Source organism: Myodes glareolus, chromosome 27 (genome assembly GCF_982192425.1).
Source record: "Myodes glareolus chromosome 27, mMyoGla1.1, whole genome shotgun sequence".
In the NCBI taxonomy this organism is placed as follows: domain Eukaryota; kingdom Metazoa; phylum Chordata; class Mammalia; order Rodentia; family Cricetidae; genus Myodes; species Myodes glareolus.
Genome location: NC_142052.1, coordinates 30991747 through 31010843, shown reverse-complemented (window position 1 = coordinate 31010843; position 19097 = coordinate 30991747). Strand labels below are relative to the sequence as shown.

General features: G+C 36.0%; 2 protein-coding genes across 3 annotated transcripts in view; one reads left to right on the top strand and one right to left on the bottom strand.

Moving 5' to 3' along the window:
* Nucleotides 1–18862, top strand: part of LOC148117665 (zinc finger protein 431-like) — a 65133-nt gene extending 46271 nt beyond the window's left edge. For both annotated transcript variants that reach the window (XR_015736798.1, XM_087902267.1), the window contains one exon: nt 18688–18862. Coding sequence is in view for 1 of the 2 variants with exons in the window: in XM_087902267.1 (XP_087758393.1) it covers nt 18688–18736 (49 nt within the window). In the remaining variant the exon portion in view is untranslated. The remainder of the gene's footprint in view (nt 1–18687) is intronic.
* On the bottom strand, nt 12443–15555 carry LOC148117666 (zinc finger protein 431-like). Its single transcript, XM_087902221.1, has 4 exons — nt 15535–15555; nt 14651–14777; nt 14397–14457; nt 12443–12461 (listed from the first exon to the last, which is right to left on the bottom strand). The coding sequence occupies exons 1-4, from the start codon at nt 15553–15555 to the stop codon at nt 12443–12445; spliced, it is 228 nt and encodes a 75-aa protein (XP_087758347.1).
* Nucleotides 18863–19097: the final 235 nt, after the last annotated feature.

Here is a 19097-nt window from a genome sequence, read left to right as displayed (position 1 = left end):
TCTGTGAGAAACAAGTCAAACCCTGAGAATTCAATGTGGAAATTTATTACTTGTTATTCTTCTTTACTATGTATACCATATGTTATTCTTGATACAAGTGTATGAGCACAAGGATCTGGAGAAATGTAGCATACCACTCTCTAAGAACAATTAGATAACCAGTAGTCCCCATGTTGAGTATCGTTGTTGAATTTGGTTCAAGTATACAAGTAATTGGTTTTCCACCATCACTGTTAATACATGAAAAAACTCACACAGCAAAAAAGGCCTATGAGTTCTAGAACTGTGCAAATGCTTATGGGTGGCCTAGTTCACATAGCATATGCAATATGATTCACAGTATAGGAGAATTTATGAATGTTAAAGCTCTGGGTTTATCCAGTTCTCTTCACATATGTATAAAATATCATATAGAAAAAGTTTCTGTGAAGGTAAAAAGGTAAGCCATAAAAGAAAGGCATTTACCATTGGAAGTATCTTCCAAGTGGCAAAACAGTGCTTAATGAAAGAGCAAAGCCTGAGTTTAGATAGAGTTATAAAAACTTAGTGGCTGATTCCTCTTTATAATTGGAACATATTATAAAATTAATTTATACAAATGTGTAGGCACAACAGTGCATTAAATGTGGTAAAGCTTTTATAAGTGCCAATTATCCTTGCAGGATTGAAAGAATTCAAGTTGGAGAAAAACTTTTAGTATATATTCAATGTTATGAAGCCTTGGCAAATGTCAGACACCTTAAATGGAATGAAAGAACACATACTGGAGAGAAACCCTATGAATGTATTCAGTGTGGGAAGGCCTTTGCAGCTCAGAGTCAACTTCAAAACCATAAAAGAACACACTGGAGAGAAACTCTATGAATGTAATCAGTGTGGTAAGGCCTTAGCTCAACACAGTAATCTTCAAACACATAAAAGAACACATACTGGAGAGAAACCATATGAATGTAATCAATGTGGTAAGGCATTTTTAGATCAGAGTAATCTTCGAAACCATAAAAGAACACATACTGGAGAGAAACCATATGAATAGAATCAGTGTGGTAAGGCATTTGCAGCTTTAAGTAATCTTAAAAGGCATCAAAGATCTCACCATATATAGAAACTCTTTGAATGTGATCAGTGTAGTAAGAGGTTTGCACAGCACAGTGATCTTCAAAAGCATAAAAAACATACAAAAAAGAGAAACTCCATTGATGTATTCAGTGTAGTAAAGCCTTTGCAGATCACAGTAATCTTCAAAGATTTAAAAGAATAAAAAATGGTATGAATGAAATCAGTGTGATAAAGCCTTTCTATGGTTTATTCATCTTCAAATGCAGGAATGTACACATACAGGAGAATAACCATGAGTGGAATCTGTGTGGTAAATCCTTTGTCACAAAAATCTCCAAATATATTATGTAAGCCATCCAGGAGAGAAACTGTGAATTTCATGAATGGAGACTTGAAAAACATGACAAAAATCATACTGCAGTTAAATCTATGAATGAATTCAATGTGGCGATGTTTTGTAATTTATACAGGAGTAAAACTTTTTGTGTGCAATCAATCTGATAAAGCTTTTGCAAATTACAATAGCCTTTGGGTACCTGAAGTAGAACCTGAGGGCTTATTCTAAATTATTTTTCAAGATCCTAAGCCAATACACTTACAGTCAGATAAAAAACAGCATTCATTCTGTAGAAAATAATTGATAGTGTCAATAATCTTTTTAATATGATAACACTTTATTTTGATTGCACCACCAAACTAATGGACAAAACATAATTTTTGAAGTTATGAAGTCCTACAATCAGGTAAATTGGCCAGTCAGAGAATGACACCCTGTTACTGAAATGAGATCCAAAGGAAAACACTTTGTCCCTGAATCTAGAGCTAGTTATCAAAACAACATCTCCTTGAAAACAAAGCCAAATAGTTAAAAAGAGCCAATGAAGAAAACACACTTCAGCTCTCAAACCAGGGCCAAAGAAACACACTCTACCCTTTATCACTGTGCACAAAACCAACCAATCTCTGAGCACAAAATCCAGCCCATCTCTCTGGTTGTTCAAGCTCAGGGATTGAAATCTGTCCAATTCCCACTTTCTAAATCTCATTAGAAGAGATCTGGTTTTAAGAAGCCCTATATATGTCACATGCTCATTCAGTTGGCATATGTTCCTTTCCACCCTGGCAGAGGCAGTCACTCTCTTCCCTCCCAAATAAATCTCTTGATTGAGATTTCTATGAATATCCTCGTTCACTAGAATGGATCAGAAACTCCATAGTGGAGTTGAACTGAGATATAGTTGATACTTCTACTTGGAAACTCATTTAACCCAGAGGAGCACAGAAGCAATGGACACCTCTTTTGAAGCACTCTATTAGGGGAGTGGAGCAGAACAGTGACAAACATTTCTGCTGGGAAACTCTCTTTAAAAATGGAGTGGATCCCAGCTGTGATGGCTCTCTCTCAGAGAAGAACATTATTGCCTCATCTACTGTGGTGCCATTCTCTTCACAACTGTTGGTGTTTCCTGACTTCCAGCAGTAAGGGTACCTTTTCCTCCAAAACTATAACTCTTGTGTTACAAATTTGAATGGTAATGAAACCTTTTTTGAGTTTATACTTCTCTGCAGTTGCAAGGCATAAATAATTCAGGTATAACTCTTTATGGATGTGTACTCGGGTCTTTTTGTTGTGATATAATCTCTATTTCAAATTATAAATGCATTTAATTTGACCCTTGGTTCTAGAAGATAAAAGGATCACCATGAAAGTTCCATGGCAGAAATTGTCAGACATGGCATATGACAAAGGAGCTTAAGAGCTATCACCCTTAATCTCCCACATGAAGCAGAGAGTGGGAACTGGAACTGGTGTATGGATATAAATTCTCATAGCCTACTCTCAGTGACATATTCCCTTCAGCAGGACAGCTTGTCCTAAATCTTCCCAAATGATACCAGCAACTTAGAAGGACTAATTTCTCTTACTTCAAGCTTAAATTTGCTTTCTCTTTCATGAACCAATTCATGAAGAAAAACTCTGTAAGTGAGCTGTAAAATCCCCCAACTCCTCATTCAGAATAATGAATGCTTACAGGAGAAATATGTTCATGACTGAAAAATTATTTGATTAAAAAGTTATTTTAATTGTAATTATGTGGTGTGTGTGTATGTGTGTCTATTTGAATGTGCATTCTGTATCTTGAGAAAAATAACACTTCTTGTAGCAGGAATTAAAGGAAACTGTTAAAAATTTGATCTTAGTCTTGGGAATGAACATTTCTTAGTCACCTCACCATAACTCTAGTGCTATTAATGTTTTAAATTCTATTTAGGTTACTTTTAAGTCTGTAATAGGAATAAACTCATATGGAAGACATTCCTATTCATGAAAAAATTTTGTTAATGACATTAAACATCACAGATTTCTTTAGCTTCAAGAATAATAATTTTTCATCATAGCATTTAAGGAAGTAAACTACATATCATATTCAGTCAAGACTGATGGAGGAGAGCATTGTATTGTGGTTTCTATTTTAAAATATTTAAGGGAGTCACTAAAGTGTGCTGTATGCGTAGCAAATCCATTTAGTGAAGTTTATTTCATAGACATTTTATTCCTTCTATGACTTTTGTTCATCTTCTATTCTATCTGTACCTAGTGATAGGTATTTTTCTACTGTAATGTATAATAGAGCCTCCATCATATAATTTTCCCATTGGTTATTGAAATATCAGGCAATGTTTGATCAAGTATTACACATAAGGGTGGTGGTTTGTGTTCCTGATTTCGATTTTCATGTTTTCACAAATTCCCTTGAGATTTTGTTATTTGTTATTCATCTTACCTTGGATGTCAGTACTGATTCAAGGATACATTTGAACTCATGATGCTTATTTGTCTTACCCTTGAGTAGAAGTCTAAGGGTAGATGATGAACTCCCAATGTGCTGTGTTTTCAAGAGAATTTAACAATGTAAATATTAAAATGACTAATAAAAAATTATAAGAAACATTAAATACCTCATGTGTGTATTCAAAGATTTCATTTATCTGATATGGATGTAATAATGTATGAGAACCAGCAAACAACTGTGTATCTAATACCACAGCTTGATGTTCTATAGAAATTGAGGATAGGTTTCTAGTCTTACAAAAGTCCTTTCCCCCTGAGGCATTTCACTGGTGCTCAACTTCAATTTGAAGAAATATTACAACAGAAAATTTGTTCATTTTAAGGACTACACATTTATTTATAGCACTTTCTTAGAACCAAAATTATACACCAGAAAATTGCCTCATTTAGTAAAGTTCATTGCTGCTAAGTCTGACCTGGGTTCTATCTCTGGGTTATGCACAATACTTCTACAAATTTTCTCACATTTCTTCACTTCACAAGAAGTGCAATTGAGGTCATTTGCAGTCAAATAACTCCAAACGTTTAATCACTAGAATTCACAAAGCGGGAGTAGATCATAGACCCCTGTTAGGTTTCCTGTCAGTGCTACACACATATTATGGCACAGGTGTATTCACACAAACACACTTTAACCATTTTTAAATGGATGAAATTAACAATGCAAAGAAACTAACCCATTATTAAGAACATATGAAATGATTTGGGCATTTAAATCATAGAATTTCAAGAATCATTACTATCCAGCAAAACAACAATGTTTCTTTTAATATCTTATTTTATTATTTTTTTTCTCTGATTCAATGATAAGTCCTTTAAAAACACATATTTCAACTGGACTTAGAGGTGTAAGGCTATAATTACAGCACTTAAGACTGTGGGTGGGCCTGGTCTTAGTGAGGCCAGCTTCCTCCCCATAATAAATTCATGGCATCCATGGCTATGAGGAAGAATCCTGTCTCAGAAATTCTAATAGAGGCTACGTCAAATTATGTAACTTTTGCTAATAAAATCTGGCTGGACTCAGATTGATTCCAACCAATTTTTTTGTTATTGTTATTCACACACACAAAAAAACTGTGATACCAATAACATAAGCATTATAGATATTCCATTCACATTCAATCCGTTGAAACATTTGACAACAATCTTGAAGGCATTTATGTGCTAAGAGACAGAAGGAACAGTGGGACACCTTCACCTTCTACATTATAATGACATATGTGGGAACTGGAGAGTTGTCTCAAAGTACTGCTACTCTTGGGTACCCAAGTTTGGTTTATAGCCCCACATCCCAGGTGCCAGTGGTGGTCAAAAGATGGCGTCTAGTGCTCTTTGTCTGGAGGTACAGACAGCTGTGGGTGCTGGGTATTAATGTTAGGCCATATGAATGAGTATCCAGTGTTCTAAGTGCTGAGTCTTCAGTCTCATGCACATGTCATTAATAATAGTGAGACAGGAAAGGCTGATATAATAAGTTTATCTTTGCCTCAGCCTTCATGACCCAGAAGAAAGAAAAGATTGACAGTACCAGAATCTAACTTGGACTTGGTTCTTTTAGAGTTTCTGATTATTATGCATGATCAAAAGATAATTTTGCTCTGTAAGTCTCCATCTGCCTAAGTGGTTAGATGTGCCTTCTGTCTTTATTTGTTGTTGTTGTTGTTGTTAGTTTCTTGTTTTTTTTTCTCAAGAGAGGATTTCTCTGTAGCATTATATCCTGTCCTAAAACTAGCTCTTGTAGACCAGGCTGGCCTTGAAGTCACAGAGATCCACCTGCCTCTGCTTCCAAAGTGCTGGGATTAAAGGCATGTGCAACCACTGCCTAGGTTCTCCTGTTTTTTTTTTTAAATTGTTCACAGTATAACCTTGGGCCTGAAACCAAAAGAGACTTAAAAATGACATTTTATGTGGTGTGCAAAATGTGTTTCCTGGCTGGCTCCTCTTTTTAAAATTAACCACCCCAGATGCATGCAGTTTTTACAGAGATTTTGTTTATTAAACTTTTAAGTTTCTGGAAAAATTTATCCAGAGGAAGGCATATTAATTCTAGAACATCAGTATCTCCAGTTTGTACGATAATGTTTCTGAATCAAAAGTTCCTATTTTGGATCGAATACCCTTGATCCAATGCCATTGTTCCCCGGGGAAATGACCTTGTTCTCATGGTTAAACCAACTAAATTTTTAGATTAAACAACTCATTCACCACTCAGTCATAAAATTACAAATTTGAGTCATATAGTCAACTTTCCATTTCAGTAATAGAAAAAGGATTTGTGTGTGGAGCATGGTTTTTGCTTTCATACCATAATAGGTGGAATAGTTTACTGTGTAGACTATAGGGGAAACAGTGAAGGCAAACAGTTGTGGAGTCACCATTATAAAATAAGACATGATTGTAGATGGATATGTAATTTTATTTTTTCCTGACATGTATTGATCCATGTCATGCAAATGAAGTCAGACCAGATTTCTGTATACAATTTGGGAAGGTTAATTGAACCAAATAATATGGAATTAGCAAGAAGGAACTCTCATATAGAGATATGTTCAACCTTGCTGTCATTGTTATGTCCTTTAGCTGTAACTGCATATGTCAGGTGACAGGTCTCAGTAGAAAACAATACACATAAGCACAGGGTGAAGTAATATTTTATTAATGCCATTCTCTCTGTGAGGGAATTATTTTGCCTTTTGGAAAGTCAATATAGATTTTTCAATTATATTTTTTTAAGAAAAAAAACAATTATGAGCTTTACTTTTTAAATTTGAATTCCTTTAAATTTATCTTTGCTCTAATCTCTTATTTTTTCTGTTCCCAATTGTTTCCAGGTCATTAAGAATTTCTTCCTTGTTTTCTCTAGTTATGTTGATTATTTATGTCTGTTTAGAGCAATGTCTCCTGTAGATTAGGCTTGCCTTACACTATGCAGTTGAGAATTTTATTAAACTTATAATCCTTCTGCTGCCCAGTGCTGGAAAGCAAGTCCTTCAACTGCTTCAATGCTGTGCCTTATCTGGTCAGTTAGAAAGAAATATAGACCAGTAAATGAGTGCTGCCCTGTGTAATAATTGAGTTCAAAGGTCAACTTTAAACCATGTGCAGTCCCAGCACAAAAAGTGATAGACAGAAAGGAACACAAAAATTTCCATCTTTTGAAAGTAGTCCACTTTAGAAATAAGTAGTTAAGATGACTGATTGAAGTATGATCCTAATTAGTATTGTTAATAAAATCCTAGAGTCAGATATTGGGGGAAAACTGACAGAACAAAAAAGCAACCCAGCAGTCAAATTCACTTTTTACCTCTCCAAGTCATCAGACCGAATGGGGGATGAGATCCTGTCTGCACCCACCTTATATTCCTGTCTTCATCTCCCAAATGGTAGAATTAAAAGCATGAGCCATGTTCTGTCAGATCCTGTCATCCAACAAAGATTACTTCCAGCCTCTAATGTCCAGGAAAGCTTTATTTGCTGGAACAAATACAAAATATTACATTGTAATTGATACATGTTCTAACTGGTCATTTCTAGATTACACAGACCAGGGAACTGAGCATTTAGATAAAGAATAGAACTTATTATGGAACCAAATTTCAGAAGATACACTAGTATGAACAAATTAGAACTGGATAAAATGGTATGAGCCTGCCTAAAAGAACAGGTTTAAGATGAACATCCTGAGAGAAAATGTGTGGCTAAAACTTGTCCTCTAATACGAATCTTTCAACTCTAGAGCACATGGCCATAAAGCCTATTTCAACTTTTTAAAACAATTTTTGGGAATAAAAATTGCTCAGTTCCCTCTACCTTTTCCTTCTTCTAAGCCCTTCCATAGCTCTTCATTGTTTTCTCACTCACAGCCTCTTTTTGCTTTAACGGAAGTTACTGTTTAAATGTGACCTTTATTTGGCATCAGGATTTATGAGTTATTATGCAGAGGATAGTCTGCACTGGACATTGAATGTGTAGTAGAATATGCACACAAGGAACACTGCATCTTGAAAGAAAAACAGGAAGTGCACTGAGAGACTGACAAGAGATTCTACTAAAATACAAAATTTCCTTGATGAGACTCCTGTCTTCCCCTAGGGTGGAAGGCCATAGCTGGAAAGTCTGTGAAGTCTAATCATTTGATCTCTGCTCATCTCTTAGGGATGCTGCTATTTTCCCCAGGCCCAGAAGGGTGATATTACCACCATTGGGAGGTAGATTTTTGGATTATTCTAGTTTTCTCTTCTTATGATTCTCAGGTTATGATGCTCTGGGGAAATGTGAGGGAGACCATAAGTCATGCCATGGGAAATAGTGGTACATTGTCCTCTGAACAGAAAGAACATGTTGGCTGAACTGCCAGATCTTCTGGGAGTTTGATGGATCATAAGACAGAGTGTGGTTCTGTTCATTCATGTGTTGATCATGTATGTAACCTGGACTCTAAACATTCTTGCATTTGGATTAGGAAAATAAAGTAAAGAGACATAGAAAGAAGGCTGCAGTATAGGATAGTGACAAAGAATACATTGCTATTTTCATCTAAAAGCTTTTACATTCAGTATTATGTAAATGAGAAAACAAACAGTGAAAATAATGCACATTCCGGAATGTAAGAGTGAATTTGAATGTGACATGAGATTGTATAGTATCATGGGAAATAGACTCTGATAGCAGGAGGTTGGGATTTCCCACCGATATCAACTAAAATTAAATGACAGCATGTTGTATTGTTAGAGTTGACATAAAATTACACATATTTAGTATGTGTATTCTGGTGCGTGGGCCAGCACCATTACCACAGGAAACACAGTAAATTGTAATGCCTAGACATTCTCTTTATATTCCTGTGCTTATGTGTCTTCACATTATACAGAGTTCTCATAAAATGACACAAATTACTATAGATCACAGCAATCTCCTCAGCATATTTGCCATATTATTGAAATTAGAATTAAAAAGTAGAGGATTCTCATACTTATGGCAGGTATTTTCTTTGTGGCTAAAATGTACAAACAACCTAAATGTCCGCATATAGAGGAACAGTGCTGTGCCTCATGAGGCCACTGTGCTAAATCAAAATGAATGATGACAACAATGGTCAAAAGCTCATGCACTCCTAAAGTACTGGCATAGTCAGTATTCTGTTCATCAGAAAACAAAATATACTTACAGCTTAGGCTGTAAGTTAGGTGTCAACCCACCTATTTCTCCCATCTGTTTTAATCAACTAGTGCAGCCTGATAAATCAGAGGGAAGAGAGAGCTTCAGCAATGAAAGCCCTCTGTTAAAGGTGGTATGCCTCTGGCCACTGCTAGCAAACATAGCCCACCAGAAAAAGGCAGTTACAAAGAAGCTGCATTTGACTATGCTTCTTGGGTGTTTAGAATCTTTTTCCAAGTTATTTCAGATTTTATGTGAAAATTTTGCCTATTCATTGAAGCATGATTTTTATCTATTTCTATTGAGTTCTACATTTTTATCTGCTCCCCTCCCCTTTGACTCTCTCCCAATATCCCCACACTCCCAAATTACTCAGGAGAACTTGTCTTTTTCTACTTCCCATGTAGATTAGATTTATGTATATTTCTTTTATGGTCCTAATTGTTGTTGAGGCTCTCTGGGATTATGATTTGTAGACTGGGTTTCTTTGTCTGATGCTTAAAAACCATTTATGAGTGAGTGCATGTGATAATTTTATTTCTGGGTCTGGGTTACCTCACTCAAAATAATGTTTTCTACTTCTACATATTTACCTGCAAAATTCAAGACATTATTATTTTCTGCTGTGGAGTACTCCATTGTATAAGTATACCACATTTTCCTTATCCATTTTTTAATGGTTGAGAAGACATTTAGCTTGTTTCCAGGTTCTGGCTATTACAAACAATATTGCTAGGAACATAGTTGAGCACATGTCATTGTGACACTATTGAGCATCTTTTAATATATACCCAAAAGTGTTATTACTGGGTCTTGAAGAAGGTTGTTTTCTCATTTTCTGAGAAATTGCCACACTGACATCAAAATAGGCTGTCCCCTATCCCACCAGCAATGTATGAATGTTTCCTTTGCCCCACAACCTTTTGGTCAGATACTGACTGACTGTCTGTGCTGTGCTTTGATCTGCTTTTGTATTTAAGAAAGTTCTGAAATAAACCCTGGGCTGTTTGTCTGCTTCAGCATGACTGGACACACCTCCCGATTCTATCATGTTGTCTGTTTCTTCTGACTTTTCTTTGGCCTCAAGGATCCCCTATCCAGAAACCCTAGCTGACCTTGTAGGAGCAGCTCCTACAGGTGACATCCAGCTGTGCAGCTTTCTGGGGAAGGGTGTCTTCGTAGGGACACCACAAATTTTAAGGGTGCTCTAAAGTACATTAAGGATCTCCCGGGAGTATCAGCAGTTGCACAGTGTAAATATAAAAAAGAGGTTAGCTGTGCACCATGAAAAACAAGTAAGGAGTAACTCGAGTATGATTGTAAAATAAGTAATAATAAAATAAGAAGTAATTTGTATATAATTTTCAAAAAGTTAAATACAGGCCAGGAAAATAGCAAACAGCTGTTTGTACATTACTTATAGGTATTTTAAAGGTCAGAGGTACTAAGGAAGGACAACAATAATTGCTTCAGTTTTTGAAATGTATAAAAGATATGTGTTCCCGGTTTCCTCCAGAATGAAGTATAAATCTAGAGCTTTAAAAAGTTGTGTATGAATTAATGAGTGCATGTTTTCTTGGTCTGTGTTTTGACTGGTACTACGTTGCTGTTTTATGTGGTTATATTTCTAAAAATGTTAAGTGGTACTAGTACCTGATAGTATGTAATTACTGTACATTTTTGTGTATTCACCTTCTTTTTTATCCTGAAAGAGATGAGGCAGGCATCCTCTACCTTTATCCTTCTAGAAATTTTTATTGGATCAGTTCTAGAACTTTGGGTCCCAAAAGGAAAGCTTCCTAAGGAGAGGCATGACACTGACCACCTTCCTTCGTTATTCTCTGGACCACAGCCTGCCAGCAGTTCTGGAAGAGATAAGGGGTGAATGTGCATGCACAAATGGGAAGAGCTCCTACAGAGAGACATGCTCATGCAAATGGGGCAGCAGCAAAGAATTGTCTGCTTGCAGTTAAAGAGCTGCAGGGATGAGAAACAAAAAATCTTTGATTATGGCCAGAGAAGTTAAAAGTGATCCTTCACATCTGGGATGAGCTCAGTTCTCATAAGGGTTTCCAAAGGGAAGTAGCAATTGTATGTCAGCACAACTCAAGTTTTTGAAGCATTCCAGTGAAACAATGTCTTCACACAAATCTCCAATCAAGAGATTTATTTGAGAGGGAAGAAACCAAAAGCATAAATACCCCTGCCAATTTGGAATGAGGCAGCTGCATACTGAATTTGAATATGGCTCATATAGGGATTCTTAAAACCAGGGGATATCAAAGGAGATTTTGAAGGAGAGAATTTGTGAGATTTTAATCCCTAATCATGAACAAGATCAGAGATGGGCTGGATTTTATACTGAGGGATTGGTTACATTTGTGATAACTTGGAAAAGGGTAGAATGTGGGGCTTTTTGATTTGGTTGTGTTTTGAGAGTGTGTTTCTTTCACTGGCACTTGTTAATGATGGGCTGTTTTCAGGGAGATATTGTTTCTTTAGCCAGTTCTAGATTCAGAGAAAAAGTGCTTTCCTTTGGCTCTGCTTTCAGGTCTGATATGTGTTTCTTTGACTAGCTCTTTCCCCTAACCATAAGGCTCAAAAAAAGGTTTTGTTCATTAGTTTGCTGGTTCAAACAAAGAAAAAGAGATATCATAGCGCTTGAACAGATTTTTACGCTATCCATTTTTTTCTACACAATAACTGATGTTGCTTAACTGACTGTATGTCTGTTGGCTTAAGATCTTTAAAAAATAAGTTATAATAAGCCCTCAGTTTCTTCCACAGGCCCAAATAATTGGGGTAATATGCATAAGCTTTATCAGGTTGATTACACACAAAAGTCTTACTCTTAGATGAATACAAAACATTAAACCACTAAATTCACTTATAGAGTTTTACTATAGTACGATTTTTCTCATGGTTTTGCAAAATACACACATTAAGTTCACAGAGTTTTTCTGCAAGATGGTTTATTTTATGTATTTGCAGATGATTGTGACAAAGGATTTACCACAGATTCCATTTACCATTATCTCTCCAGTCTGTGTTCTTTTATGCATTTGTAGGTGAATAAGATGTGAAGTCTTTCTCACACACATATACATTCCTAAAGTTTCCCTACACTGTGTGTTCTTTCATTACCATGAAGAGTATTGTGGTCTCCAAAGATCTAACCACACTGACTACATTCATAGGGGTTCTCTCTACTCTGTGATTTTTTGTACATTTGAAGATGACTGTGTTTGGCAAAGGCCTTACCAAAATGATCACAATCATAGGGTTTCTCTCTAGAATGTGTTTTTTATGCAATTGAAGATGACTGAAACTTGAAACGGCCTTATCACACTGATTACATTCATGGTGTTTCTATCCAGAATGTGTTCTTCTATGCAATTGAAGACTATTTTGATACACAAAGACGTTACAACACTGATTACATTCATAGGATTTCTCTGCAGTATGTGTTCTTTTATGCTTTTGAGAAGCACTGTGACATGTAAAGGTCACAATGATTACATTTATAGGGTTTCTATCCAGTATGTGTTCTTTTATGCTTTTGAAGACTACTGTGCTGGGCAAAGGCCTTACCACAGTGATTACACTCGAAAGGTTTCTCTCCAGTGTGTGTTCTTTTATGAGTTTGAAGATTACTGTGATGGGCAAAGGCCTTACCACATTGATTACATTCAAAGGGTTTCTCTCCCGTATGTGTTCTTTTATGCTTTTGAAGATCACTGTGACATGCAAAGGCCTTACAACACTGATTACATTCATAGGGTTTCTCTCTAGTATGTGTTCTTTTATGACTTTTCAGATTACTGTGAGCTGCAAAGGCCTTACCACATTGATTACATTCATAGGGTTTCTCTCCAGTATGTGTTCTTTTATGGCTTTTCAGAGTACTGTGAGCAGCAAAGGCCTTACCACATTGATTACATTCATAGGGTTTCTCTCCAGTATGTGTTCTTTTATGATTTTGAAGATTACTGTGATCTGCAAAGGCTTTATCACACTGATTACATTCATAGGGTTTCTCTCCAGTATGTGTTCTTTTATGCTTTTGAAGATTACTGTGCTGGGCAAAGACTTTACCACACTGATTACATTCATAGGGTTTCTCTCCAGTATGTGTTCTTTTATGATTTTGAAGAGCACGGTTTGTAGCAAAGGCCTTACCACACTGATTACATTCATAAGGTTTCTCTCCAGTATGTGTTCTTTTATGCTTTTGAAGATTAGTCTGACATGAATAATCATTACCACACTGATTATATTCATAGGGTTTCTCTGCAGTATGTATTCTTTTATGACTTTTATGAGTTTCATTAAGAACAAAGTCTTTATCATCTTGACTGTATTCATTGGGTTTCATCCCAGTGTGTTTTCTTTTAAGCACTTGAATATGACTGTGATAAGCAAAGGCTTTACCACACTGGTTACTTTTAGAGCATTTTTTTCCAGTATGTGTTTTTTCATTCCATAGAAGGCGAGTGTCATAAGACAAGGCTTTAACACAGTCAGTATACACTGAAAGTTTCTTCTCAGCATTTTGATTTCTTTCAATCCTGCAAGGATAATTGGCACACTTAAAAGCTTTACCATGTTCAAGACACTGTTGAACCATATATCTGTATAAATTAATTTTATAACTTGATCCAATTCTAAAAGGATTTAGGTATTAAGGTTTCATAACACTGTTTACAATCATGTTTGTTTTATAATTAGGGGTTAGGCTGCATCTAAGAAAATAAGTATAATGATAAATTCCTTTGTTTCATGGTTTACCTTTTCACATCTACAATAATAATTTATATGTTATTATTCACATTTTTGAAGACAACTGAATACACTGAGAGATTTACCAACTCTACTACATTCATAAATTTTACTATACTGTGAATCATATATATTTGCTAATGAACTAAGACATTTAGAAGTATTTGTGCAAACCTAAAACTCATGGGGCATTTTTGTAAAGTTTACATATTAATAACGATAGTAGAAAGCCATCAGAATTGTATACTTGAATCAAATTCAACATGTATACTCTACATGGGAACTACTGCATATCTTCTTTTTGTTCTCAAGGAGATGTATGTTAAATCTTTCCAAATCCCTATATTCATAAGCTTATATATACATAGAAAAGGATGAAAAATTCACATACATGAAATTGAGGTGTATGGATTTGTGAGGATTTAATAACCATCTATGTACTTAAAGCTGTGTTTATTTGCATTGCTGGTTTTATTTAAAAGTTCAAGAATAAAGGGCAATCTCATCAGGGACACATTGTTGTCAACCTGCACATGAAAATTACCTTCCATGTCTTCTAGAACATTGCCAATGTTCTTCAGTGTTATGGTCTTCCCAAATGTATCCTAAAATACAGGACCAGAATATATGTCATATTATTTAACAATGTGCCACATTTAGCTTATTATCTTAAGTGCACCAAAGAACTATGACTGCTTTATTCACCTCATTCTTCTTTCTATCAAATTGTAGAACAACATCCTTAACCAAGGAAAAGTTGTGTCCATATTTGTAAACATGAAGGAAATTCATTTTTACCTATAGAAATGAGGTTCCTGTAGGTCTCCAGCATTACATCTTTATAGAGATTCTTCTGGGAAGGATTCAGCAAATCCCACTCTTCCTTAGTAAAGTTGATATACACATCATCATGGGTCACTGCCTTCTAAAATATACAACACATGTGTAAAATTGAAAGCATTACAAAGTTGGAAATGCATACTTCTTTCAGAGTATAGACATATTATTCTGGTATTCCTTACTCTTATTCCATGAAATAGACAGTCACTTTTGAAGGAAATTGAAAAACAGAGTCAACTCTGTCATTTCTGTACTCTTTATATGGGATACCACCTCATAAGAGCAATGTCTATTGAGAGGAAGAGACAACAAAAAAGATCAACAGTATATAGTATGCATGAGAAAATTGTAAGAAGAGTTACAGATGACACAAAAAAGTAATATGGACACACCGGGTGTATTGTGTTTTTAACTACAACACTCAGAAAACAGAGGTGGGTATATTTGTATTTAAGTTGAATGCCAGTCAAGTCTATGCAGTCAGGTCCAGGACAGGAGGAAGTACACATTAAGACACTGTCTCCATTGCAAAAATCAGTGAAAAAAACAAATGGGATAGAAAGACCTGAAAGACTTTTATTGAAGTTCTTACAAATAATTCTGCATTCACTCCAGTTCTGTATTCATCTTCCAGACATCTGAAGTGCCATAATTTAAACTGTAATCCCAATAACAGTTTGTACAAAGCAACTTCGTGTATAAAGCCATTAAAATGGACAGATGAAAACACTAGAAATATAAATGTTGGTCATTAATAACCAACACAGGGCTGAAGAGAGGGCAGAGTAATTCAGAGTTCTTCCTTGTCTTGAATGGAGGTGGGTACATTTTTCAGTACTTACATGGAGATCACAACTTTCCATTGTTCCATGATCAGGAATTCTGAGATCATTTGATCACCTTGATGACCAGGAACCCATGTAATGAATATCCATGTAGACATACAAAATAGTCATATTGATTATAAAAAAAAATCAAATCAAGCCTAACAAGTCAGACAAAGTTCATGTACTTGCAATTAACTGACTCAGAATGCTCAGGCCATATTAATGTCATAAAGACATGACATCCTGGGAATCAGAGTGATACCCTCTGTCAAATTTTAAAATTCAAGATACACATGAAGTTCAGCACAGCAGCATATTCCTGACATTTAAAAAAACCTATATTCCAGGGCTATCACCCAATAATATAAAAATGGATAGAACCAGAAATCATGCCCCCCCTTTACTTTCATGAATTTGGAGCCACACAGTAAGGGCTACTTAGACAAGCAAACAAAGCAATTAAAATAGCAGGTTGCCAAACTCATTAATAGCCACTGTTTCTACTACATGTCATTTTTACCTATAGAATATAGGTAAGCTATAGACTGTAGAGATTAAGCCTATAACAATAGCAAAAGCATTTCAGTATAAGTAGGAAATTGTCTAATTAATGACAAGCATAAAACAGTAGATATAAATGTCAGGAAATTACTTGAGAGTATTGAGACTTATCACATTCAATGAGAACTCTCATCTAGACAGGTTTTTCCTACTAAAGATTCACAGGAAATTGAAAGAAAGCCACCAAGGAGAGAAACTTGTTCAAATATGTGATCTTTTCTGGGAGGTTGTTCATTCAGTCAAGTACATTTTGAACCCAGTCATTATTGGTTCATGGTCAACAATGGAAAAAATGCATTTAGTCATTTCAAGGATAGACATTTAATGATCGTCATCTGCAATGGTCCCTACACTGTCCAAATAAGAAATGGCTCCTCTGGTACTCAAGACGATCTGTGGACACCAACATCTTACAAACCTGAAAACAAGTTACCTATTTCTAACATCAGTGTCACAAAATATCATTAACATTCCAAAAGAGAAAAAATAAAGATGCAGTAAGGGATGAAAGGAAAGTAAGAAGAAAACTGAAAATAAAAGAAAACAAAAAAAACTCAAAAAAGTCATCATTCTACTGACAAAATCAACTTTTGTGTTTTCTTGTTCGTGTTGCCTGCTTTTATGCTATTGTGATTAAATCCTCAAACTGAAAGCATCTCAGGCAGTAAATGGGATTATTTCATTGATTGTGTCAAATCTCACACAATCATTTTAGGAAGAGTAGGAAAAAGTGCAAGATTGAAGGCAAAACACATTTGCAAAGACAGTTTACAGCCTTTCTCTGTTGCCTAGTCACTACCTCATGCTCAGAATGTACCATATCTCAGCACAGATCCACCTTCTTAGGGGCTTCCTACATCAATGATCAATCAACACAATCTCTCACAGACACAGCAGTTTCTGGCTATTATGAACAGAGTCGAGCAAGTGTCCATGTGGTAGGATGGAAGAGCATGCTTTGGGAATATGCACAGAGTGGTATACCTGGGTCTTGCGGTAGATTGACTCCCAATATTCTGAGAATTGCATATTGATTTCCAGAGTGGCTGGACAAGTTTGCACTGCAAGAGCATGAGTCCCCTGGCTCCACATTATTGGAGCATTAGCTGTCACTTGTGTTGTTGAACACATCCTTTCTGTTAGGTTTATGATGAAATCTCCTAATCGCTAATGATACTGAACATATTTTTCAATGTGTCTCATCTATTATAGATTCCTCTACTGAGTATTCCGTTTACAGGTGTACCTCACCATATTTGAATTATTTGGTTTCTGTCTTTTTGCACGAGTATTTTATTGCCCTGAGAGGCAAACCAGAAGCACATAAACCAACACCATATAGTCAGTTATAAGTGGATATTAGCAGTTAAGTAAAGTACAACCATAGTAATCACAGTCAATCACAGCACAATCCATAGATGCAGAAAGGCTAAGTAACAAGAACAGATCTAGGGGACATGCATGGAATTCTGGGAAGACATAATAGAATAGATTTTGTGGGTGCACTGGAGGCAGGTGGAGATGGGAACAGGAGAAATCAAGTAAGCAAGGGACAGAGATAAAGAATAGGAGAGATGACAGGAATGAAGGAGCTGTTTGCACGAGATGTGGAAAAAGTACACTGAAAACTTTCAGAACTACAAGAAAGACACTATTGAAGATTCCTAATAGTGAGGAATACAGAGGCTGAGCCAGCCATCTTCTGTAAATACATGAGGCTTCCAGTGGTAGGTTTGGGACACAAAGTCAGTCACTAAATTTAGAACTACACTTGTTCTGCTAGCAAGATACACTGGGGAAAAGGCGCCTCAGAGTTTGTGAAGTGAGCAACCTATGACTGGTCTAAATTTTAATCCAAACTGTAAGAGGAAGCCAATGTCTGATACTCCCAGGATGGCCAGGAACCAGAACTTGATGGCTTCCAGAATTAGGGTAGAACTAAATACAACTAAACAAGAAAAAAGAAATGAAATGCATTATATCTAAAAATCACAGATTGATTCCCAGCACAAATATCACCAGAGAGAATTTTTTCAACAGCTGATTGTTGCACAGACAGAGATCCCTACCCAAACATTAGCTTGAGTTCTTGGAATACTGTGGAAAGAAGGGGTAAAAAATGTAGGATCTGGAGGGGTTGAGGAACCCAGGAAAACCAAACCTACAGAATCAGCAAAACAAGTCTCATAGTGTCTCAGACAGAATGAAGAGCCAGTCATGGAACATGAACAGCTCTGTATATGCCCTGTGCATGCACGCGTTGGTTGTTAGCTTGGGGTGTTTGTGTGATTACTAAATGTAGAACTCTTGGGCTGGAGAGATGGCTCAGCAGTTAAGAGCCCTGACTGCTCTTCCAGAGGTCCTGAGTTTAATTCCCAGCAAACACATAGCAGCTCACAACTGTCTGTAACTCCTGTTCTTGGGGATCTGACAACTTCACACCAATACACATAAAATAAAGTTAAATAAATCATAATAAATTTTTCAAAAATGTAGAACTCTTGGTATCTCTTACTCTTTCCAATTTTTGTGACCTCTTCATTGCTATTCATTTGCTTTGTCCAGTTTTAATGAGAAATTTTACCTAGTTTTCTTGATCCTTTTTAGGAAGGGTTTTTTGATATCCCTTGGAGGCCTTCTATTTTGTGACAGATGAAAGAGGAGCAATGGACCTGGAGGAATGAGGAATGGGAAAAAGCAAGGAGGGAAGGAAGTGGAAGCTGCAGTCAACATGTATTGTATGAGAGAAGAATAACTGAAATAGAAAATAACAAATGGAAAATGCATTTAGTCTGAGTTTTTTGATCTTCATAATCTGTAATATCCCATATGGCACAAATATCTCAAAACTCTTCTGGCATTCAAGCCAACCTCTTGTCTGACACATCTTGAAATTCCAAGAAACAAATTAAGGATTTCCAACATACAATGCCATAGGATAAACTCCCATTCAGAAAAAGGAATATAATTGTGCTTCAGCTTCAAATTCAAGCAGAAAATCCTTGTTCATGTGCACA